Here is a 24,915-nt window from a genome sequence, read left to right as displayed (position 1 = left end):
CTCATCATCAGCATTTAATGTGGCATCATTTTAAGACAAATCTTCTTCATTTTCAGACTGAGCAGCTGTGTCCTCTCAGGTGAAGGGGTTGAGGTTCTGTCTTCAGTTCTCAGATCCCAGTCCTCCAGGCAGACAAGGCTCAACGTCCACGTTTCAAGGTTCCTTTCACACTCATTTGCATGTAAACATGAAACTAAATGTGTTCTCAGGACCAGCAGTGTAGAAAATCCTAAAATAACATCTACAATAGTTTAGTCCAGTGTTTGTCAGTCCTGGTCCTCCAGTACCACTGCCCTGCATGTCTTAGACGTGTTCCTACTCCAACACACCTGATTCAGATTCCTCAACTTCCTCATCAAGTTCTTTGCAGCCTGTAAATGAGCCGTTCATTTCATTCAGGTGTGTTAAAGTAGGGCTGCCTCTAAAACATGCAGGGCAGTGGAACTGGAGGAGCAGGACTGGAAACACTGGTTTAGATTTACACTGGTTCCCATCCATGTGACCCCACTCCACATCACCATGACAACCATGTAACACCAACCATCCACCCAGTGATGATTCCCCGTCTAAACTACATTTATGGCTCCTACAAATACCATCCTAGTGGGAGAATTTGGGCTTATTTGCAGACAAAAGTCTTCAGATCATTACTTGGTCAGTCTTCTCTATATATGACTCAGTTGCTTCAGCCTCAACATGCTGCCAAAGTCAGACCTCATCCGATCTTTTAATGCTCCCTTATACTTATTCCAGGACTTGACAAGACCTGTCTTTCCAGGCAGAAGCCCCCACTATAAGTCCCTGGAAGTACAGGCAGTATGTTTCAGTTATAAAAATGGAAATGCAAATATAATAATTCATAAAGATCTTCAGTGATAACAAGAAAAGCAAGCCTTGTGTGGAGAACTTTATATTTGCTGCTTTGTTCGCTGCCTGTCTAGCTTCACATAGTCACGTGTTGTGAGGACAGCACACTGATGTCAGTTTGTTTTGGTTCATATTCACCTCCTATGTCTCTTTCTTTATTTTGTTTTTTCATTGTTCTTGAAAAAAAGTTAAAAAATAGATTTATTTATGTACCAGATTTAAAACAAAACAGTGAAACATTTAAGATCCTAAACAGTAAAACCACAATGAAACTCTGCAGAGTTCAACCTGATTTTCTCTACAGGTGATCTTTGAGGAGACGTTCAACATGAGTCCTGATCTTGTCATCTTCTTCTCACATGTCTTATTTGCATTTTTCTCTGAAACTTTCTCTCCAGGCTGAGTGTGTGTGGTGTCTCAGAGAGAAGCTGTGAAGATCTGTCCTCAGTTCTCAGCTCCCAGTCCTCCAGTCTGACAGAACTGGACCTGAGTAACAACAACCTGCAGGATTCAGGAGTGAAGAAGTTGTCTGGTGGACTGAAGAGTCCAAACTGCAAACTGGAAACTCTCAGGTCAGGATTCATCACACTGGGTGTTTAAACGAGTTTTTATTCATGACTTACATGATACCTGAGAAGCTGTTTGTATGAATATCTACAGTGGCCTTGAAGTGTCATTGCAGTACAAAAACCACAACACTCCACAATTAGCAGCAATACAAAGGGAACAATGTGAGACGAGTCCAGTTCTTCATTCAGCTTTACTTTCACTGCAAGTCTGTCTAAGTTTTTGTGTTTTCTGTTAAATTAAATTCAATTAAACTTTATTTATATAGCGTCAAATCACGGCAATGCCATCTCAAGACGCTTTACAGACAGGAAAAAGAAAACATAATGAAAGCCAATTCATAACAGCCTATATAAGGAAACCAACAGATTGAGTTGAGTCCAACTCAATCTCCCATCCTGAGCAAGCACACTGGCGACAGTAGGAAGGAAAAAACTCCCTTTTAACAGGAAGGAAACCTCCGGCAGAACCCGGCTCAAGGACAGGCAGCCATCTGCCTCTGCTGTGTGGGGGGAAGAGGACAGAAAGACAACAGACAACAGGAACTGCTACTCCCGGCCAGGGAGACCTGCTGAGACAGGAGACATACATGTTAATGATGCAACACTGTTATTGGGGGGGGATAGATAGAGAGAGATAAAGAGAAAGAAGCTCAGTGTATCAGGAAATGTGCCTCAGCAGTCTAAACCTATAGCAGCATAACTAAGGGATGCTAACCATCACTAGCGATAGGGCTTATCAAAAAGATAAGTCTTCAGCCAAGTCTTAAAGGTGGGGAGGGTGTCTGCTTCCCTAACACTAACTGGGAGCTTATTCCATAAGAGAGGGGCCTGATAACCAAAGGCTCTGCCTCCTGCTCGGCTCTTTGAGACTCTAGGAACCACAAGTAAGCCTGCAGTCTGCGAATGAAGAACTCCGCTTGGTATAGGATAAGTATATCTGAGTATCATCTGCGTAACAATGAAACTTTATTCCATTTTGTCTCATAATTTTGCCTCAAGGGAGCATATATAGTGTGAAGAGTATTGGTCCAAGTACAGAACCTTGAGGAATTCCATGACTTACTGTAGTTTGTGAGGAGGACTTGTCATTTACATGAACAAACTGAAGTCTATCAGATAAATATGGTTTAAACCAGCTTAACGCTGTACCTGTAATTCCAACCACCTGTTCTAGTCTTTGTAACAGAATGTTATGATCGACTGTATCAAATGCAGCACTAAGATCAAGCAAGATAAGTACGGACACAAGTCCTTTGTCTGAGGTCATAAGAAGGTCATTAGTAACTTTCACCAATGCCGTCTCAGTGCTATGATGAGCTCTAAATCCTGACTGGAACTCTTGGAACTGGAAATTATTTCTGCTCAGGTGGGCATGTAGCTGAGCTGAAACTATTTTCTCCAGAATTTTGGACATCAACGGGAGATTAGATATAGGTCTAGAATTTGCTATCACCTGTGGATCCAGAGATTGCTTTTTAAGTAAAGGCTTGATTACAGCAGTTTTAAATGATTGTGGTACATATCCTGTCACTAAAGACTTATTGATAAGATTTAATAGAGTTGTATCAACTAAAGGGAAAATGTCCTTAAAGAGGCTCGTTGGGAGAGGGTCTAAGATACAGGTGGATGGTTTAGATGAAGCTATTATTTTAGTTAATTCATGTTTTCTGCAGCCTGTCAGGATGTCTGATCACAGAGGAAGGCTGTGCTTCTCTGGCCTCGGCTCTGACCTCTAACCCATCCCATCTGAAACATCTGGACCTGAGCTACAACCATCCAGGAGAGTCAGGAGTGAAGCTGCTGATGGCTGCACTGAAGGATCCACACAGACTCAGGTATGGAGAGGCTGCTGCAGCCACACCATGTCTGATAGAGGAGGAAGATCTGTACATGCTTCTCTGTCCTTCACTCAGTATGTCTGTCGGTTTGATGGACATGAGTGTCAGATGATGTCTGTTTCTATGGGAGCCATTTAACTGCAATTTAAAGTCCAGTTAATAGATGTTGTGACGCTGTGAGCAGAGTCCCGGCTGCTCTTACTGCATCAGTGTTTCCTGGAACGACTGAGGTTCCACCTGCATGTGTTTATTACATTACATGTGACAGCTATCAGTCACACACTAATGTATAATACAGAAGCTTACTTTCTCAGAAAACTTACTTCCGAAAAGTAATGCCACCTGCCATTTAACTGAAATTTAAAAAAATACAATAATAATACATAAAAATACAATGCAGATAAACTGTTAGAGACATTTGACAAATGATGAAAAGGGTCTATTGTGGGCAACAGTTCATCATTAAGTCTGCAAGCAGGTTTTAATGTTTGAACAACAACCTTGCAAACATGAAGCTGAGTCTCCAATGGAAAACCTTTGCTCAGATGTAGCAGCACTCCACCTTAACTATTAGTTCCATCCAGTTAATAGATGTTGTGACGCTGTGTTTCAGTCAGCCTATCAAAACAAAAAAAAGTGACCATTAACAAGTTCAGCAGCTTTTTCTGGTGGCATCGGTCCAATATGGCGGCTGCATTTCTCAATCTCCAATAGCTAATGAAGCGTCTACAATATATTATGTCTATGCTGCTCACAACACTGACGCCTTTTAAAGATGTCCTCTGCACCGATACGCCACCACGTCCTCCAAAGCCAAGATGCTTTCATTAGCTGGACAGCGTCAGTGGAGACGGTTACAGGACAAAGTGTAAAATGTGTCAGCGAGTGTTTGCATGGCGCATGGTGGGCTGTCTGATGTCACACATCATGCATCAGGAAGGCAACGCTGCAGACACGTAAGAACACAGAAGTGACCCGGTTCTGACTGATCCAGTGTGGGACATGACGTCCTTTTTAGCAGAAGATGTCAGAACATGGTGGAGCTGCTGCAGGAGACTGTTGTGCTTTGATTGTTTACCATGTTGAGTTTTTACAGTTGATTAAATGATCATTTATTTAATATACAGTAGTATTCACCCATCTAAATATTATATATGTCCATTTTAACTATAAGTCAGACTCATGGATTAACAGTTAATAAATAAATGCTGTTCAGAGAAAACTTTTCTATTTTTAATAGAACTTTCATTTTAATAGTTTAATTAAGTTCTCAGATTGTTTGGATTCTAGTTTAAAAGTTCATTGTTGCTCCCTCCACACAAGCAGACCTGCTTTAGTTGCTGCTGCTGCTAGGGATGCACCGATACCAGTACCAGTATTGGTATTGGTGCATCCCTCAATATCAAACGTGTGTACTTGTACCTGGTATTAATAAAAGTGTGCCGATACCACAACCGATACTGGTATCTGTATCGATACCAGTATCAAGCTAGCACAGATGTGTTTGATGACATGTTCCAGATGTGTTTTAAAAGAAATAAATGCCTTCAATGTTAAAATGTGACATTTTTTGTTCCACTGAAACAGTGATCCTCACTATTAATTCAACAAGAGCTGCACTCAATAAACTAAGACAAGAGGAGAACCGCCACACCCCCCCAGACAAACAGCGTTCCCACGCTACGTATCCTGCTACGTTGCCAAATCAGTAACATTCAGCTTTTTAGCAAGGAATGGTTATCCTAAATGTTGCACGGAGTAATGGCATTCTTATGCAACAGTATCTGGTGAAAATACAATAATACCTCCAGAATGTGGGCGTTTCTTTTTCATTATATATACGGAGCTACCGACGGAGCAGCTCTTTGGTGGAGTTCGCTGCAGCTGAAATCAGCCAGAACTGGCAACTCTGACAGGGTCAGTTAGGGCCGTTAGGACAGCAGAGTTTCTGCAAGCAGCCTGCAGCTCTTGTTTGTGGAGAGAACTGCAGCGTTGAGGATCATTATGACTTGTTTAGATGCATTTTCAGAAAGCCAGCGGCTGCTTCACGAGTCAGTGAGCCGCATGCGATGAGGAACACGACACTAAAAGCTGGATCTTTGTTTCAAAACCACACATTTATAGTTGTATTTAGGTAAAATATGCCGAATCAGAATAAAACTTGTTGAAACTGTGAGATCTATAATGTTATTATATTTGTATTGGTGAGGTAACTTCAGAAAGTATGGGTCATTTATTACAAGCTAATGAAATCTTACACAGTTATAACAGCAGTAATAACCATAGTCACAATAATGTTCACATAAACACATCTGGTATCGGTAAATATTCAAAGTTCAGATATCAGTATCAGATCGGAACTCCCAAAAAGTGGATCAGTGCATCCCTAGCTGCTGCCAAATGCTCCATCATGCAGCTTCTCAGTAACCAGCTTCACTGATTCTGCAGTTTTTTCTTCTATATTTCCCTGTTATATATTAAATATGGAAACATGTTATTACGGCTTTATGGAGCCTAATTAACAGCACTTTATAGACACAACATAAAAGCCAGCACTGCTGTGGGAGGGGGGCCGTGGTGGTCATGGCCCCGAGGAGCTGTGGTGGCCGTCCCTTATGTTCACTTCTGAAAGTTGGCAACGCTCGTAGATGTGAAGAGAGACGTTAAAACTGTGTCACTGACCAGTCTACTGGTGCACCGGGGTGTGGACTGGCCCCCGCTGGGTGGTCAGCTGGGGGTCCCAGTCCTCTGTGGGCGCTGTGTGGGCCCCCTACCTGTGGGGTAGGGAGGTTTAGGGGCCTGTGTCCTGTCCACCCTGGGTGCCTGGTACCCGGCAGGGTCTGCATCTGCCAGTCTCGGCCCCCTGGGGCTTGTGCCCACTGACTGTGGGGGGGCTCTGGCCGGGGCCTCCCTCTGACCCCTCGTGGCCGGGCGCTGGGCTGACTTCAGGGTGGGGGGCTGGGGTCTGTGGTCGGGGTGGTTGGGTCTCAGGGTCCTCCTGGCCTGCCTCTGACCTTTGTGCAGGCGGGGTCACATTGGCATGATGACTCTTGTGCGAACACGTTTCACTCCGTGTGTTCTGCATGTGACACAGTCACTGAGTCGTCCTGCAGGTTTACTCACTAACACACATTTTCCCTTCATTTACTTCTGTGTGTGTTTCTGCTTTTAGTTGAAATCCATTTTTCCACTTTGTTCATCTCTGGTGCTCCTCCAGTTGCTGACTTTGTCTTCCTGGGGGGGCCATGAGATGCCCTTTATGTCTCTGTACAGGTGCAGCAGATGGTCTAGAAGCTGTGATTGGATTGCAGTGTTTCCTTCCTGGTGTATTTCTGTCTCCTCTTTGTCTTCTGTTTACTTTCCTTTCTGTTCTCTTTCTATCCTTGTTCTGTCTTCTTCTCCGCTCAGGTCCAGCTGTACCATGGAAACTCAGTAAAACCAACATTTATTCTACATAAACTAATAAAATAAAAACTTAAATGATGAAGGGGATCTTTATATCTATGAAGCTCCTCTTTGCTCAGCAGAACACAGCAGCCAGACCATCATTCTGCTGCTTTCATGCTGGACAAGTTAAAAAAAACTGTCAGTGAATGAGGCCGTCAGAAAAATGAACTTCTGAACGGGACTTTTTCTTTTCTTTTTTATAAAATCTATAGAATGAAAAGCTTTATCTGCATGACAAGCTCCTGCTTCTCACCGACAGAAAGATCCATCAAAGCTTGATCAGTTCCTAAATGTGTGATCTGGTTTTTCTGCTCTTCTTTCCAGAATTAGTGAGTTTTTTCTCCAACCTTTCTTCCATCGGTCGGCCTCTGCTGCAGCCTCAGTCCATCATGCTGCTTTTTATTTCCACAGCCTGTATTGTTGCCTGTTGGACACATTTCACTTCAGATTCCTTCTTCTAAAGTATTTCCATCATGTTTCTGTCACTACTTTATCCTCTTAACCTGTTTGCAGGTTTATTCCTGTCAGCTAACTGATCTTTCCATCAATGTGTGCCATTATTTCAGAGCCTGCATATGAGCTCCCGTCTCGTTCACACCAGACCCTCTTCACCCCCGTTCAGTCAGTTTCTTCTCTATACATGTGCTCCCAGAAATGACAAGCTGTCACTTATTTATTTAACCTTTATTTGAACTGGTTAGTCACTGAGGTTTCCCTCATTTACAGGGACGATGAGTTTACAGCAACACATCATAAACACAGAACAATAAAATCAGAACAAATCCAGATGACTTCACAAAGATAAATATAAATAAAAGTTTGAAGTCAATGACGTGGTTGTATAAAACTAATAAAAATACTTCACAACAACAAGACCATGATGAATTTAAAAAGTCAGACATGAAACATTTAAAATCAGTAAAAGATGGGATGATCTCCAGTCCCAGAGATTACTGAAGTGTTCCATGTATCTGGAGCGTTAAAAGAGAAGGTCCAACTCAAACAAACGGGACTTTAAAGAGGTCAGGCTACTGGAACGACTGGGATCAAACCCACAGCTCCTCTCTGGTAGGGATGAAATGTATGGAGGCAGTTTTCCAGTCAGAGCCTTAAAAATAAAAAATAGCAGTGTTTCCTGCATCTGTCACTGAGAGAGGAGCAGCCAGCCTTCTGATAGAAGAGGCAGTGGTGGGTGTCATAGCTCTCCCCGGTAAGAAATCTGAGAGCAGAGAGGTAGATGGAGTCCAGAGGTTTGAGGGTTGTTGCTGCTGCATGTCTATAGATGATGTCGCCGTAATCCAACCCTGATAAAAAGACAGGCAACTGTTTTCTTCCTGCCAGTTAGGGATAGGTATGATTTGTTCCCATACAGGAAGCCGTAGAGTGTCGTAGAGCGGAGACAAGAGCATTGACATGGTACCTAAAGGTTCATTTTTCATCTCTCCAGAGGCCGACATACTTCTATTCAGTGACTCGCTGAATGCAAGAGCCATCCCTGCTAGATAAAAATAAAAATGTGTTGCTGCCGTCCATGTTTCTGGAACGGGAAAATAACATCAATTTAGTCTTTTTGTCATTTAAAACCAGCTTTAAGCTGATAAGAGCCTCCTGAAGAATATTAAAAGAAAGCTGGAGTTTCTCTGTGGCCATCGAGTCAGCAGTACAATACAGGATAGTGTCATCTGCATATCAGCGGGCATGACAGTCACTAAGAGAAGGAATCATATTGTTAATATGTCACAAGTTGTGACTTCCAGTTGATCCCCGGGCCACACCAACACACACACGAATGACAGTGGAATTTAAAAACAAAGGTGTTTATTCACTCTCTTACTTAAAGCTAAAACATGAATTTAAAAAGGATAAAAGAAATAAAATAGTCCAACCCAATAAATGGAGGGGACAGGGCACCCGGTCCTTCTGAGTCCCTTGTAAGCCCCTGTCCACAATCCTCCTAGAAGGCGAACCAGCATCTTGTGAATGTGTGTGGCGGCGTGCGACGGCGCTAAGTCCTTCCTCCTTCTGCATCAAGCGGAGGATCTCTTTGCTCTGCGGTGTCCGCGTTGCTTGGCCCCGCTGTGCCAAGAGTCTGAAGTCCTGCCAAGAGAAACCCGGAGTGAGATAATCGGCAACTGTTTGTCTCTTTTCTTAACGCATCCACACTATGTCCTAAGGGTTTGGTTCGTCCCTTTACTTATCCTGAAGGAGGCGTTTCCGTTTCTCCATTGCCGGTTGTCCGCGCTCCAAGGGATCTCTTTCCGCTGATCGGTCTCACCTGTTGCTGAATCAGTCCTTTTTATTGTCCACCAATCCACCATAATTGGGAAAGGGGAAACGTAACAGGGCGGAGCTGCACTCCATTGTTCATAATCCATGGCCAAAAAGTCCATAAAAACAAACACATAAACCACAGAAAAACATGCATTAAAAACACAAAGATAAAAACATGCGTTGGCCACAAACATCTAAAATACAAAGGCAGCTCCTATCGGCCCGAGACAGAAACGGTGAAAAGGACCCGATACAGACCCTGGTGGTACACCTTTAGTTACAGGTACGATGTCAGAACTTAAAATTAGTAGTGTGACAAAGAAGCCTTGTCACACACCCTGCAGACCGACACCAAACACACACACACACACCTGTACCTAGCTGACGGTGGTCCTGAGGACCATCACGCCACCAGAGACACACCCACGGTACCGGTTAGCAGCCGCATTCCCGACGTTCCACCTACTGTTAGCAGATCATTAGGGGAGCACACCCAGTTGTCTCCTTACTAATACTGGGAATAAGCTGCTGGACAGTTACTTACCGTGCATCTCCAGGCCTGCTGGTAGTTTGTGAAAACCGAGGCAATGCTCGGGCCGCGTTTAAGACGTCAACCTGTCGCAATGCGGCAGTGACGTCACCGTCACGTGATGCACTGAAACGCCGTATCACATGAATAATCCTGTTTATTTTGACCTGTGTTATGATGATTCTACTGATGTTGGGAATGTTTAAATGTGTTTCCTTTGTGGAATGTTTTGGTATGCATATTTGTTATGGAGAACAAACGGTGTTTCAGAAAAAGCCTACTATCTGTGGTAACTGGGAAGCTTCCTGTTAGGGGAGGAGCTTGATGTTTATAAGGAGCTCATTTCTGAGCTGGCAGGGTGGCGAGTAGGTTGGAATGTGTATTGTGAAGCTGGCATCTAGAGAACTATTGGTGAGATCTTGTACATATTGTAAATATTGTACATACTGGGACGGGACACTGTATATATTGCTGCACTTTGGAGGAGTTAGGGCTGGAAGATTAATCAGATTTTAATCTCAGTGACGATCTGGGTTTTCAACGATGATAAAAATAAAAGGGTGTGATTTCTTTCCTCTCTGCAGTTTCCTCTCCTGCTGTCTTCAGCTGCTAATCGAGCGTCTCTGGCATTGCAGCGCTGTGCTGTAAACTCCTCCCACAGCCGCTTTGCTTTCATTCAGACACTGTTGCCAACTTGGAGACTTTCTCTCTAAATCTGGAGACTTTCAAACCCCCTTGGTGACTTTTTTGTTCAAAGCGACAAATCTAGCGACTTTTACTGGAGTTATTGGAGACTTTTCTGGTGTTTTGGCGACTGACTTGAAGGCTCATATTGTTCTGCAGTTACTGTAAGGAAGGAGCAGCGGGAGCCTCTCCCGTCCTAAAGCACCCGGCGGCCAGTCTCCCAGTCGCCTCCGGCTGCAGGTGCAATGTAGAATAATGGCAGTAGGTTGTGGAAGTTCACTACAACATAGTTTATATTTATCTATTGAGTTTACATCAGTATTTGCACTTTGTCAAGACAAAGCTTCATGTTGTTTGTTTTCTAAAAGATGTGGAATCCTAAAGACATTGTTTAAAAGCCTGTTTAATGTTAAATAAATTCATCTTGTTAAAGATAATGGAGAATTGTGTTAAATAATCCAGATCTCAGTTTCAGTCCAAATAATTGTGATGATTATTTTGACCATAATGGAGCAGCCCTAGGAGGAGTTGTAAATAAAGCACCTCAACGGAGCGATGACTGCACCATCATCCTTGTTAAGAGCACAGAACCGCGTGACAACCAGACTTTACACATTGACGCCTCGATGATAAGTAGTCAGAGAACCAATCACAGCCACTCGTATGGAAACCTAGATTGCGTAATCTATTCAGCAGAATATTGTGATCAACTGCAGATCCGGAGTGGGACTCATTTTCAGCCCTGGAGTTTTATGCCTCAGACCAGCCCACTATGACCTTTTAAAACCAACCAATGATAACCTTACATGTTAAGTCTACACTTGCACACTGCTCTGCAACCCCTTTTAATCCAGTCTAGTTTTCTAAAATATCTCCAATTTAGTGCAAGTAAGGATTGTTTCATAATTCAGATTTATTTCAACTCAGATGTTGTTGAACATCTCCAACACATCTTTTAGAACAAAATCAGAATCTACATTCTGTTCAATAAATGTTCATAGATGTCCAAACCTTAAAGATAAAGTCATACATAAAATATTAAACATTAAATAGAAGATAATAGAGTTTTACTTTCTAATAACACTATAAACTCTTTTTTCACTGTAAGTAAACAGTTTCATCACAACTTCACAAAAATAAAAAGCAGAGTTAAAGGGGAAATCTCCAACTCTATTCTTTACATCAGAATTTCCTTTTCTGAATATTAAATATCAAGCAAATTAGTGTCCATGGAGATCTAATCCTTATGAATAAAGAATAAAAACTGCTCTGTTCTCTGCAGGTTTGTTATTAACAGTCTAATGATGCTTGGTGATAAACAAATGATAAATAAATAAATAGGAAAACCAGCGGCCCTTGCTGCCCAAACATAAGTCCGGCCCACCAGGAATTATCCCGGTCCTCCCGATCAGACACACACAATGCTTTTGATAAGTCAACAAATAAAGCAGCACAATAGTTTGTTCTGATCTAAAGCTGTGATTCTATCAGTAGTGATGAAGGTGATGGCTGAAGCAGTGCTGTGGTTGGGTCTAAATGAGAGACATGTCATGTCCATGTTAGCATGCTCTGACCCCCCTCCTCCTTTCAGGGTGGAGCCTGCTGGAGAAGCATGGTTGAGACCAGGTCTGAGGAAGTGTAAGTGTGTTTTTCACTGGATTCATCACATTCAACCATCTTCACACCGTCCCATCACTCATTCATCAGTCACATCAAAGTGTCAATAGATCAATAAGTGCAGCTGGATTGTGTTTGTTCTCTCCATCAGATTCCTGTCCACTCACCATCGACGTCAACACAGTGCACAGATACCTCAAACTGTCTGACAACAACAGGAAGGTGACGCGTGTGGAGGAGCTTCAGTCATATCCTGGTCATCCAGACAGATTTATTTATCCTCTGCTGCTGTGTGAAAATGTTCTGACTGGTCGCTGCTACTGGGAGGTGGAGTGGAGAGGAGGCGTTTATATAGCAGTGAGTTACAGAGAAATCAGCAGGAGGTCTGGGTTTGGACATAATGATCAGTCCTGGAGTCTGATCTGCTCTGATGTTAGAGGCTACTCTGTCTGTCACAATAACAGAGAAACACCCATCTCCTCCTCCTCCTCCTCCTCCTCCTCCTCCTCCTCCTCCTCCTCTGTCTCTAACAGAGTAGCAGTGTATGTGGACTGTCCTGCTGGCTCTCTGTCCTTCTACAGAGTCTCCTCTGACTCCCTGATCCACCTCCACACCTTCATCACCACATTCACTCATCCTCTCTGTGCTGGGTTTGCAGTCTGTTTTGGTTCCAGGTCTGGTTCCAGGTCTGGTTCCTGGTCTGGTTCCTGGTCTGGTTCCTGGTCTGGTTCCTGGTCTGGTTCCTGGTCTGGTTCCTGGGTGTCTCTGTGTGGAGTGTAAAGACTCTGCTGGCAGCAGAGAAGCTGATGAACAGATGCTTCAGGCTGTACATGTCTGTCTCTTTCACTCAGAAACATCTTTTCAGATTCAGTTTGTGTGTGAAACTCTTCTAAATGATTCTTGGAAACTTCTTCCTCTTCAGTCCTTTAAAGATGGAAGCTGAGCTTCTTCCAGGATCCACATGTTGTTTTTCTGTCTGTTTCCAGTCAAAGCTTCACACTGAGTATCAGGATGTTGTGTTCAGCTCATGTCGGCTGCAGTTACATGTTGAATTAAAGATGCATTATTGATTTGTGTCACATTCTCCAAATGTTTCCTTTTATCTCAATAAAAACTCTCACAATCATTTCAGTCTTTATTTCTTCTAGTTTGCTCTTAATATCAGAAAGTGAAATGATTTCAGAGCATTTCATTCTAATGTTTGATGCTTCCTGGAATTACTTTCACTTTCATTTCTTCCTTTTTCTCAAATTCTACCTAAAGAAAGAAAAGAAAGGTTAGACGTCGTCATTAGCTTGGAAGTCAAACAAGTCAAAGTCCGTCCCACTTCTGGGACGTCCGTCTGTCCAGTTAGGACCTAACACTGATTGTGGATCAGTTCCACCTGATCAAACTGATCCACAATCTATGAAAGTATGAAACTACAAGTGTTGTGTTGTCAGTAAAAGCAGAAAGATCCAGCTGAAGATCTTAAGTCTTACTATTCCAGTACACATACTTAGTGGCCGATCACACGCACTTATCAATACTTTCCAGATGAAATCAGCAAACTGCCAGAAACATTCAAAGGGCTTTTATTGATTGAAAAGTGTCTTGTTTTAATGAGAAGGACAGGAGAGCGTCCGCTTGTCTGATGGCTGTGTTTAATGTTGTAGAAAAGGTGATCCAGACGCGACACGCTGGTTAGAACACACCGCTGCTGCAGAACACTGCTGCTGACGTTTTGTCATGTCTCAGTAAAGTGTGGGAGGAATTCCCAACAACATGACACAGCTGAGAGTTGAATGTGGACAAGAAGACAAAACAAAGGCCAACATTTCTAGCATCACTGACACAGACGCTACAAGCTGAGGAGCCTCCTCTCTGCTGACGTCTCTTTGTATTTCCAGCAGAAAAACATCCACAAGAGGAAAAGACTGGAAAGCCTTCTGAGAGGCTCGTCTCCTCCAGCTGATAGAAACAATCATAGTGAGCATCTGAAAAGAATCACTTTAGTGTACAAAGCATTGATGGGCCACCAGCTCTCATGTGAACGTGGAGTTGGGCTTTTCCAGCGTTTCCCTGCACGTCATTGGGGAGAGGCGTCCCGCCATGTGGCCTGTTTCTCTGGAACTTTGGCTGAAACTTTTAGCGCATATTTTCCAGGAATACGGCTTCTGGCCGCTGTGGCTTGGCATGTGGACGCTTCCCACTGAGACATTTTCCACAGGTGTGACAGGAAGAAGGCCTCTCACCTGTGTGGCTTCTCATATCAACAGTCAGATGACTTGTAGAAGAAAGCCGTTTTCCACAGGTAGTGCAGCTAAAAGGCTTTTTACCTGCATGGACTCTGCTGGGACAAGTCACTTTGCTACGCTGAGCCAAACTTTCACCACATATTCTGCATGAATATGTCTTCTGGCTTCTGCTGTGGGCCCACATGTTCTGTTCTGTGGAACGTTTAGCAGAGATTTTACAGGGAAACGCCGTCTCACCTGTGTGGATTCTTCTGTCTCATCATTTTAGATCTTCTAAAAACTTTTCCACCATCGTCACAGTTCACAAACTGTTCAGCCACGTCAGTCTGACATGGACTCTCTGACATTCCAGAGTTTTCCACAGTCCTGCTGTGACTTCCATCACGCTCACTGTGGTTCCTGTCAATGTTCCAGTCCTGTCCTGTTCATCCAGATTCATTCATTACAAAGCCTGTTTCCAAGATTATTTTACGATTTAATTTGATTAAAATTCATTTAAGTGAAAAAAAATGTTGCTTTTGGGACAAAATTTGTTCTGCCTTTAAAATGTAATTAATTGAGATTAATTAACTACAAAGTCTGCATTTAATTGGACTATTTTTCTAATCAAGTCCCACCCCTATAAAAATATTTAAACTTTTGGTTAAATGTGTTCATAATTTTACACCTGAAGTTTTCCAGTTTTTTCCATTTGTTTGATTTTTTTTATATTTATATTAAAAAATTGTGTTTTTGATAATAATGAAACATATAAAGTGTCGTGTTTATAACAATCTGCTGCTTGTGAGTTTTTCAGGTGAATTTTTTTTTCTCATTTTGTTCCAGATTCTGTTTTCTGTAATAAATAAAATAAACTCTTTTTTCTTCGATACAAATGAAGCTGAATCCTAAAGACTCAGGAAAGAAACATGTTTCAATTTATTTTACATAAATAAAAATAAAATGAAAAATACTTAATGTTTAAATATTTAGTAATATTTGATGACGTTACCGTCAGCTGCAGCGTTGATCTGGGACAGAACTGGACATGGTCCCTGCAGACCTGCAGGACCCGCTACCAGTCTGAGACTCCAGTGCTGGACTGTTGGATCCGGTCTGAGTCCCAGGAGCAGAAGGTGGACATAGAAAACCCGTCCAGGGGCCTCATTTATCAAACTGTGCGGAGCAACGCTGTCTACAGGTGGCGTACGTACGGAAAACAGGAAATGCGGCGCAAAAAAACTTCCCTTTACGAAGCAGTGTGCACCACATTCCACACCCGTTTCCCTTCATAAATCAGGATCAACACTAAATCTGGAGCAGGTGAGGAAGTGCATTTCTCTGCCCTCATGATGACTATAAAAGGTCAGTTAAACGCCTCAGATGAATATTCAGTATCTCATTTCCATGGTGGCTCAGCAGGGCAAAAGAACAAAAAATAGAAACTTCATGGAGTATGAGGTAGAGGTCATCATCAAAAACATTGAAAAACGTAAAAAGGTGTTATTTGACGGACATGGGACAGGCATCACCAATGCCAGAAAGGCAGAGAGATGGCAGCAGGTGGCCGATGCAGTAAATGCCGTCTCCTCAGAAGGCCGGACGGTCCCGGAGATAAAAAAAAAAGTGGTCCGACATCAAAGAGGAGGCAAAGAAGTGCATTGCTCTCCACAAACATAGTGTGTGCACCACAGGTGGAGGAAGGGAAATACCGCAGCTCACTCCCACAGCTGAGAAGCTGGCAGGGCTAATCGGAGAGTCCCTACTGAGTGGAGTGGTGTCTGAGGCAGAGGGGGACCCAGAAGCACACGTGCAACAGGCTCCGGATGATGCTGGTCATTTCAAATTATAAAATGAACATGTACAGACAACTTTTATATGAATGCCACCAGTTTATTTAGTGTCAATGCATTTCCACTATAGTTCCTGGGTGTTCAGCTAGAGCAGTAGTACCACAGCTGTGGTTGGAGATGGGGACGCCCCTGACGTCACGGCACCTCATGCGCCCCCTCGTAGCAGCCGTGTCCTCACAGAAGAAGTCCTGCAGGTGCAGAGGGACACAATCAGTGCCATAAAACAGGTGGCTACGGAGTTGAAAGAAAAATAAAGTCTGCCTTGAAAGACATAGGCACTGCACTAAAGAAACTTGTAAATAAATGAAAATTCTTTACCTCTTATGTCATAAGCATTGCATCACTTCCAGACGCTGTTGTACATCTGCAGCATTTGGTTCAAACACAAGGGGATGGGGTTCGAGGTCGGGGACAATAGTAGGGTCTGGTGTTGGCAGGGGAACGTTTGCATTTAGTGCCATGTTACGCAGCACAGCACATGCCCGCGCAATTTTTGACACATTTGCAGGTGAGTAGCACAAGCTGCCTCCTGATGCATCGATGGACCTCCACCTCCACTTTAGCAGCCTGATGGCCCGCTCCACAAGAGAGTGTGTCTGGTTGTGGCGCATGTTACATGCTTTACTTCATAAACCGGACTGTTTTCCCCTTTTTGGGAGACAACTATATGTATCTGTTTTTCCCAATGTGAGCGCAGTTTTCCAGGTCCTCCGCGCTCTGACATATTCCTTACAAGAACTCTATCACCTGGTAAAAGGACAGCACTTTGTCTTTTTTTATCATAGTACATTTTCCCTCTCGCTGTAGTCTTTTTGATGGTTTTGGATGCAATTTCATATGCCTCTTGCATTTGTTGTTGCCATTTCTGAGCATATTCCTGATGTGAGATGTACCCTTCCTTGTCATTTAATCCAAATATCAGATCAATTGGAAGTCTGGGATTTCTTCCAAATAGCAGATAAAAAGGAGAGTAACCTGTTGCTTCGCTGATGGTGCTGTTGTAAGCATGTACAACTTTATTTACATAGTCACTCCAGTTCTCCTTTTTCTCCTCATCTAGGGTCCGCAGCATAGATAACAAGGTGCGATTAAATCTTTCTGCTGGGTTCCCCTGTGGATGGTAGGGAGTTGTCTTTGACTTTGCAACACCTGTGTATTCTTGCAGTTGTCTGAATAGCTGATTCTCAAATTCTTTGCCTTGATCGTGGTGTATTTTAGAAGGGAATCTGAATTTTAAGGCAAAATCATTAAAGATTTTATCAGCTGCTGTTTTGCCTGATTTGTTACGAGTCGGGTAGGCTTGAGCAAACTTAGTGAAGTTATCTAAGATCACTAAAATATTTTCATACCCTCCCCTGCTCCTTTCAAGATGGAGGTAGTCTATTGAGACCATTTCGAATGGCGCAGTTGCATGTACATGACACATAGGTGCTCTGCTATGTACTGCAGGTTTCTTTTGAACGTTGCATTTGCAAACCTGGGTTATGAAAAACTCTACATCTGTTTGCATTCTAGGCCAATAAAACCTCTGCTTAGCTAGATGTAGAACCCTGTCTACCCCCAAATGACCCATCTCAGAATGGAGGTACTTATAAACCAAATCCTTGTACTGCTCTGGAAGCACAATTTGGGAACATGTTGCTGTTTTACGCTTTAATAAACCCTCTTGAGAGACATGCAGTCTTTTCCATTCATGTGACAGCTGCTTAACTTTTTCTGTTCTTATGTTACTGTCTCTCCTGTTTGGTTTTCCTCCCAACTTTTTCATTTGGAGAATATGGGATATTGCAGGGTCTTGCAACTGTGCCTGCAGTAAGTCCTGCTGAGTAACTTTAATGTCCAGATGACTATCCGCTGTCATCTCTTGAACATATGGGCTGCAGGAAATAGCTGAGATCCCGTCCACATCGCATTGATTGTGGGTTTCAGTTGCACTGAAAATGGCACCCAGCACTTCAGGAAGATACTTCTCTGTGCACTCAGACATGTAAGACTCCATACTCACAGGTGTCCGGGACAAGAAATCAGCATCTGCGTTGCTTTTTCCTGGATGGTACTTCAGCGTAATGTTGAAATCAGCTAACTCGGAGACCCAGCGATGGCCAGTTGCATTCAATTTAGCTGTGCTTTAGGACATAAGTGACAGGGTTATTATCACTGTACACTGTTACAGATGGAGCATAAAACAAATAGTCTCTAAACCTATCTGCAACAGCCCACTTGAGCGCTAGAAACTCCAGTTTTCCTGAATGCAGTCTGTAATTTTTTTCTGCTGGTGTCAATGTCCGTGAGCCATATCCAATGACTCTGAGTTTGCCCTCCTGTCTCTGATACAAGACTGCTCCGAGTCCCTCCTCTGAAGCGTCTACATGTAAAATAAATGGATCCTCAAATCTCGGGTAAGCCATTACTGGTGGGTTGGTCAACACATCAACTAGACGATTCAGGGCGTTCTGGTGGATTTCAGTCCACACTATTTTCTGATTTGTGAGGGACTGTCTCACCTTAGCTGAGTGGTAGTTGGTCTTTGAGTCCAAGTCTGGGGCTGCACCTGCTGACAGTAGATCATATAAACATTTTGCATGGCGAGAGAAATCTTGCACGTAACTTCTATAGTACCCCAGAAATCCCAGAAGTTTACGCAGCTCTCTGATATTAGTAGGAGGGGTTGTTTTTAATGCCAATTTGTCATCCATCTTGTAACCTTCAGCTGAAATCACTTTCCCAATGTAGCGCACCTCACTTTTAAAAAGGTCACATTTGTCTGGTCTCAGTTTAATGCCCCAGGCTTGCTGACGTTTTAGTACAGACCTCACATCCTCAACATGTTGTGCAAATGTCTTGCTATAAACTAAAACATCATCCAAGTATGGGATACATATTTTGTCCCTCAAACCTTCTAAGTTCTCCTCCATGCTCCGCTGAAAAGCTGAGGGGGTGTTTGTGAGTCCAAATGGAATTCTGTTCCATTCATACAGCCCCCATGGAGTTGTAAAGGCTGTGTATTTCTTGGAGTCCTCACTCACACTACCTTGATGGTAAGCTTTTCCTTGGTCCAACACACTGAACCATGCGTTTCCACCCAACCCATCAAGTATCTCCTGAATGCGTGGTATGGGGTGTCTATCTGGAATTGTCTTTTTATTTAGTCCCCTGTAGTCGATACAGAGTCTTAGACTGCCGTCTTTTTTCCTCACGCAAACTTCTGGAGACGCATACGGAGAGACGGATTTGCGGATGAAGCCCTTGTTCAGCAAGTCCTGGATGTGAGATTTTACCTCATCATACAATGGTCGGGGTATGGCATTATATGTTTTTGCCACTGGCACATTGTCAGTTAGTTTAATGTCCATTTTGAGGTTTTTAATATGCCCTACTTCGTCTTTGTCTCTGGCAAAAACACAAGATTCCTCTCTGAGCATTCTTTTAACCAGTGTTTGTTGTTCACTTGTCAGGTGGTCAACATTAACAGGTGGATCCCACAATTTGTCCAGGGGCTCATTCTGGGACTTTGCAGAGGTGGAGTTGGGCGTGGCCAATGAACTTTCAGCTGTTACAGAGTTAACTTGTTGCTCCTCTGTAAGCAATGGAAAACAGTTTGTTATTCTCTGTATGCTACCAATCACGGTTCTACTAGGCACGGTTATATCATGGTGAGTGGTATTCCTGGCATAGATTTTCACTTTGCGGGACGAAGGTGGAATATCGATCAGTTGACAGGATATTTTGAGCCCCTCCTCCAAAGAAAGGTTCTCATCGGGTTCAAACAGCATTTCAGTGACCCCTTTAAGATCCGTGTTCACAGGACAGCTGATGCATTGTGTTTGACCTCCTGGAACTGCAACAGAAGTGCGTCCCGTCTTTACTGCATACGTTGCATTTTCATCTGTAACTTCCTGGATTAAGCTCAACAGTGTTTCTGCCTTTCTTGTGCCTAGTTTTAGTGAGTTTCTGAGCAAGGCTAGTCTTTCACTGGGCTGAACCCGGTCCTCCCTCTCTTTCATTATCTCTTCAATGGCATTAAACCCTATTATAGGTCTCTGTACAATGTCTCTACTCACTAATACTGGGACTAAAATATTATTTGACCCTGTGGATTTAGCCTTTGGGCCACACAGACTAAGATTAACCTCCACCCATCACTCAAAAGGAATTTCTGAGCCATTTGCAGCTCTCAAGTCCAGGAGTTGAGTCTCGCTTAACAGATCACTGATAGGAAGGATTTTTGCATCAGGTAAGTTTTGGGACATCCATGCTTCACTCATTATAGTCACTTGTGCTCCTGTATCCCACAGAGCTTGAGTTTTAACATTGTTCATTTTGCACCAGACAAGACACTTCTTACCAATCAGTTGTGCAACCTTCATGTGTCTGGTGTGGGTGTTACATGAATTAGTTGATGGGTCTTTTTGTTTAATGTTCATGTTTGACTGTATGGGGGAAAGATTAACAGTAAGTTTATTTGTCTCCTTTTGAAGCATGTCTGCATTCCTGGTCATGGATTTTGGGATCAGTTTAGGACTTGGGTCACTATGGGACTGCAGCTCTCTGGTTGTGGCACGTCCCTCAGTCACAACCTCCGCCAGTTTCCCGACGGCTTCTGCTCTTTTGCCATCCTGCACCCTTTTGCCCAATGTGTTTCACTACCACACTTATAACAATGCTGACAATCAGTTTTGTCCTGTTGGCATGCTGCACATTGTCTCTTTGGTCTCTGGAAGCTATTTGCACGTGCTTTACTTTGGCTTTCATCAGAAGTCATTTTATCACGGTGGACACTTTGCAACAGGGAAGCTACTTGGCCTGTAAGTTCTCTTATTGCTGTATTATTCTCCTCTATTTTTTGTAAACAAGGGGTTTTCTTTAGTTGCCTTGTTTGGTTTTTCTGAGACTTGGGTGACTTGGGGGTTGTTTTCAACCCCTCCCTGCTCTACAGAGTTCAGACCTGCCTTGTACAAGGCCTTATTTGTGGTCTTTATCTTTTGAGCTCTCTCACTTTCATTATATTGAGCAATCTGCATCTTTTGTAGCAGCAGCTCATCACTGTTGTTCTCATCCTGTAAATACATCCACATCTCTGCTCTAATATTGGCGTTCACCAAGCCTGTCATGATGGACTGAAAACACTGGCTCTGGACTAGCTCTTTGTTATATTTCAGGCCAGATTGTGCACGACCAGATGCACACAGGACTTTTTGACGCAGATCAAGCACTCGAATGAGGAAGTCAAGTGGTGTCTCACTAGGTCCTTGCACTGCTTTAGTCAGTTGATGATAAAGCATAGTTGCATCTTTCTCCACATAATGTGCTCTTAATATTTGTCTGAGGGTCATCAGAGTGAGATCTGGTTTACCTTCTAGATAGCTCCTTAGCTTCAGACCAGGACTCACAGATTGTATTACTGCTTCCACAATTTCCATTTCCGGATAGCCTTTCTTTAAACCGCTCACAATCTGATGTTCCAAGCTGCTGAAACTCAGGGTGTCTTTAGAAGTCAACTCACCAACATGTCCCTTTATTCTGAATTCTTTTCTGAATCCTGAAGGAATAGCACAGTATTGGTTGGTTAAGAATTCACTTTCTCCAACTCGAACCTCCTCGTTTTGAAGAGTTTCCTGGAGCGTCTGGTGCTCCAGCGATGACAAAGATGCTTTGCGGTCTTTCTGCTGTCCCCCGCATGAGAACACCGCTGACCGCGTCACCTCTGCCGCTTTCGCCGCTGCCGCCTCCTCCCCGGTGGATGAAGAGAAAGGCGCCGCTGCTCCCGCGACTTCACCCGCCGACCGGCCCTGCAGCAGATCCTCGAGCTTGTCATTCAGCTCCAAAAGAACCGACACCCCTTCGTCCTCTCTTTCCAATAGTTCTTGCCGTTCACAAAACTTTATGACGTATTTAACGAGTGCACGACGAGTTTTGCTTTTAATGTCGTCATCTCCCGAAAGTCTGCAGAACTCACAAACATCGTGCAGTTCTTCCACTGACAGTTCAAACAGCTTCTTTTCAATTTCCAGAAGCAAATCCTCTCGGTGCTCCGACATCTCGTCGTTCGCTGATCTGTTCCAAGCTCTCCTGAAAACCACAGAAACGGTTCGGTGTCGTGCTCGGAATTAGCTCTATGCTACTTGCTTAGCTCTACACACACCGGTTGTTGCTTGTATTTCCAGTCTCTTCGTTGGTGATCTCGGTGGAACCTCCAAATTGTTACACCACTCAGACCAACGGCTCTGGGTGTATATATATATAGTTCTTTATTCTTCACCGAACGAAGATTAAACATTTGACACGCTGTTAGATGCGACAGCACCGGGAGCATGCTTCAATCACCATTTTGTTCCACAGCGCACACACACGCTTCTCTTCTTCTTCTTCGGTAATTATCACAGAACTGCTTGCCCTGCCCCCTAGCGGTAACATTGGTGAATCACATCACTAAGAAAGCAGATTACTGAGTGCAACAAACAGAAATAATTCTTATAAGGTGCTACACGCACATTGTAAATGTTTTCCTCTGCACTCTGAGGGTTGGGAAATGGAGTGAGCAGCCATCATTTCAGGGGATATCCACTGTCACCTGCAAAGTTGGAGAATGTTAGATAGTGCAGTAGTGTGCAGTAGTTATAACATGAATCCTTACCGATCAGCCAGCCATCCTGCACAGCTCCAATCTCAGGTCTGCATCCTACACTGCTGTTTCTTAGAATGAAAGAGTCATGGGTGGACCCAGGCCGACGGGCCACTACATTGGTGAGCAACATGTTTGCATCATATATAATTTGGACGTTTAGAGAATGAAAATGCTTACGATTAACGAAAGCAGATTCCTTCTCAGTTGGTGCCCTTATGGCAACATAAGTGCAGTCAATCACCGATTACATTTGGGAAACCGGACATTTCTGCAAATTGCATTTTTTGTTTGCTTGTTCACCCACAGTGTAAGGAAAGTTTATGTACCGTTGCGATAAGGTGATAATACCTTCCAACACCCCTGGTAGGATACGGCTGAAGGTGGGTTGTGATATCCCCGATCTATCAGCCACTTCCCTCTGGAAGGTGCCAGTTGCCAGGTAGCCCAGTGTTGTGAGCACTTGCAGAGGGACAGGTACTGCATGGCTCCTTCTGGTGCGTCTCTGTAAAGCCGGGCCCAACTCATCACATAGGCTCAACAGCACAGCACGAGGTAGACAAAACCTATGTAAGAGCCACTCATCATCATGAGCCAAAAATTCCTGTTGGTCTCTAAATACTGCTCCCTCCAGAGACTTCCATCCGCCACATCCTCCAGCAGTGCCAGGTATGCCATTGTGCATCTTTACGTTACTTTACGGTGTGTGCCTTTTATATCCAGTGAGTAAATCCTGAACAGCTACAGGTGGGAAAATAACCTTATTGTAGCATGATAAATGATGGGCATTTTGCCAGGTTACCGTGTGATTTAAATTGGATTTATTACCTCCACCAAGGACATTATGTTCTTACCGGTGCATATCTGTTTGTTTTTGTTCAAGATAACTCAGAAAGTTATGGATGGATTTTAATGAAATTTTCAGGATTTGTTGGAAATGTGAAGAGGAAAAACTGATTTAAATTTGGTAGTGATCCAGATCATCGTTTGGATGCAGGAATTTTTTAAATGCTTTGGCGGAGGTTTGGGCTCTCCGAGTGTTTGTCTAGTTGTTGATTTAGAACTTAATGTGTACCTTGTTTGGCGTCGAGTTGATTTGATAATATGTACTGTCGGCTTTGTTCCAGGAGGACAGACCATATTTTAGTGTTTCTTGATAACATGTAGGTTTTTGTTGTAAATCTTGATAATTTTTTATGTAACTTTTCCAAATTACTTTTACAACATTTAAGGGAAAACATATTAGATTTTACATTAATACCTTGCATATCACATCATTTCTATGGTTTTATTCCTCTGCCGTTGGTGTTGCCGTTTCCAGTTTCTCCAGATTTTGTGTGTACGCCAGGGTCAGAGTCGGCGTGGAGGTAGGGACATTTTACAACCAAGTCGTGTTTTGATAAATCCTACAAGTTGACTTCAATTGGCGTGTGCTGGGTTTTGTGCATGTGACAGCTTCATAAATGAGGCCCCAGGTCTCTGAAGTCCTGCATCATGTGTAAAACTGCAGGTGGAAGCTGGATGGTGCGTTTCCTCCTGTGACCAGCAGAGGGCAGCATTTGTCTGAAAAATCGCCTCCAATGTTCCTCCAGTCAAGCACTGAGTTAAAACTTGAACCAAAGTGGCTTCAGTTTTCTTCCATTCATCATATTGGACTGATGTGTGACGAATTTGGGTTTGCAGAGATGCACTCGATGCATCACTTTGTTTTGGATAAATGAGTGTCGGGCACAAAAACGGGAGGGTTTAAGAAAACTGTTAATACTTCATTTTTTATTAAGCTGAATGAAAGAGGACAAAACATTAATTAAACGTCTTATGTGTGATTTTTCCCGGTTCTCTCATTACACCGTGAAACCGTTGCATCAGGTTGGAAGATGCTCGTAATGAAGGATCCAAACTGAAAGCACTGACAACGAACACCATGCAGGATTAAAATCAGGCACTTTGTCAAATATATCAACATGCAATTAACTGCAAATTCATTAGAGCTGAAATGAAGTATAAATCCAAGATATTTATAACATGTTGGAGTTAAATGGATCCACTGATATCAGCCCACGTTTCAATCTGTATCTCTTCACAGAGAAAAGTAAAAATGTGCAGGTTTAAACCTGAATAGAAGCAGAAATCCCAGGTCAGTGGTCAAAAGGATGAATGTTTGGAGAAACATGTCAGTGAGGAATAAAGACAAGCAAGTCAGAAAACATGATGCTTCAAATTTAGCAGCATGTAACAAAACAGAAGATCAATGAGAGAAAAGAAACTGTTTCTGTTGGTATTTAAACCGTTGTTTATCTTCTTCTGCAATGATCTGTTTATATCTACTAGCTGTGGGTCCACATACATGGCAGCCACCGCATTTATGTCACATTTTCACTACGGTGTCTCTGGATGGACAA

At 43.2% G+C, this 24,915-nt stretch overlaps 1 protein-coding gene across 1 annotated transcript in view; it reads left to right on the top strand.

Annotated features, from left to right (window-relative positions):
• The window catches only part of LOC306765680 (uncharacterized protein), a gene marked incomplete at both ends in the record, with an annotated part of 112,316 nt that overhangs the window by 36,363 nt on the left and 51,038 nt on the right, over positions 1–24,915 (top strand). The window contains 2 exons of the mRNA XM_079253164.1: positions 1,266–1,439; positions 3,110–3,271. Of these exons, the coding sequence (XP_079109290.1) occupies positions 1,266–1,439; positions 3,110–3,271 (336 nt within the window). The remainder of the gene's footprint in view (positions 1–1,265; positions 1,440–3,109; positions 3,272–24,915) is intronic.

This window comes from Telmatherina bonti (assembly GCF_933228915.1).
Source record: "Telmatherina bonti genome assembly, chromosome: 14".
Classification (NCBI taxonomy): Eukaryota; Metazoa; Chordata; class Actinopteri; order Atheriniformes; family Telmatherinidae; genus Telmatherina; species Telmatherina bonti.
This window is presented reverse-complemented; position numbering and strand designations above follow the sequence as displayed.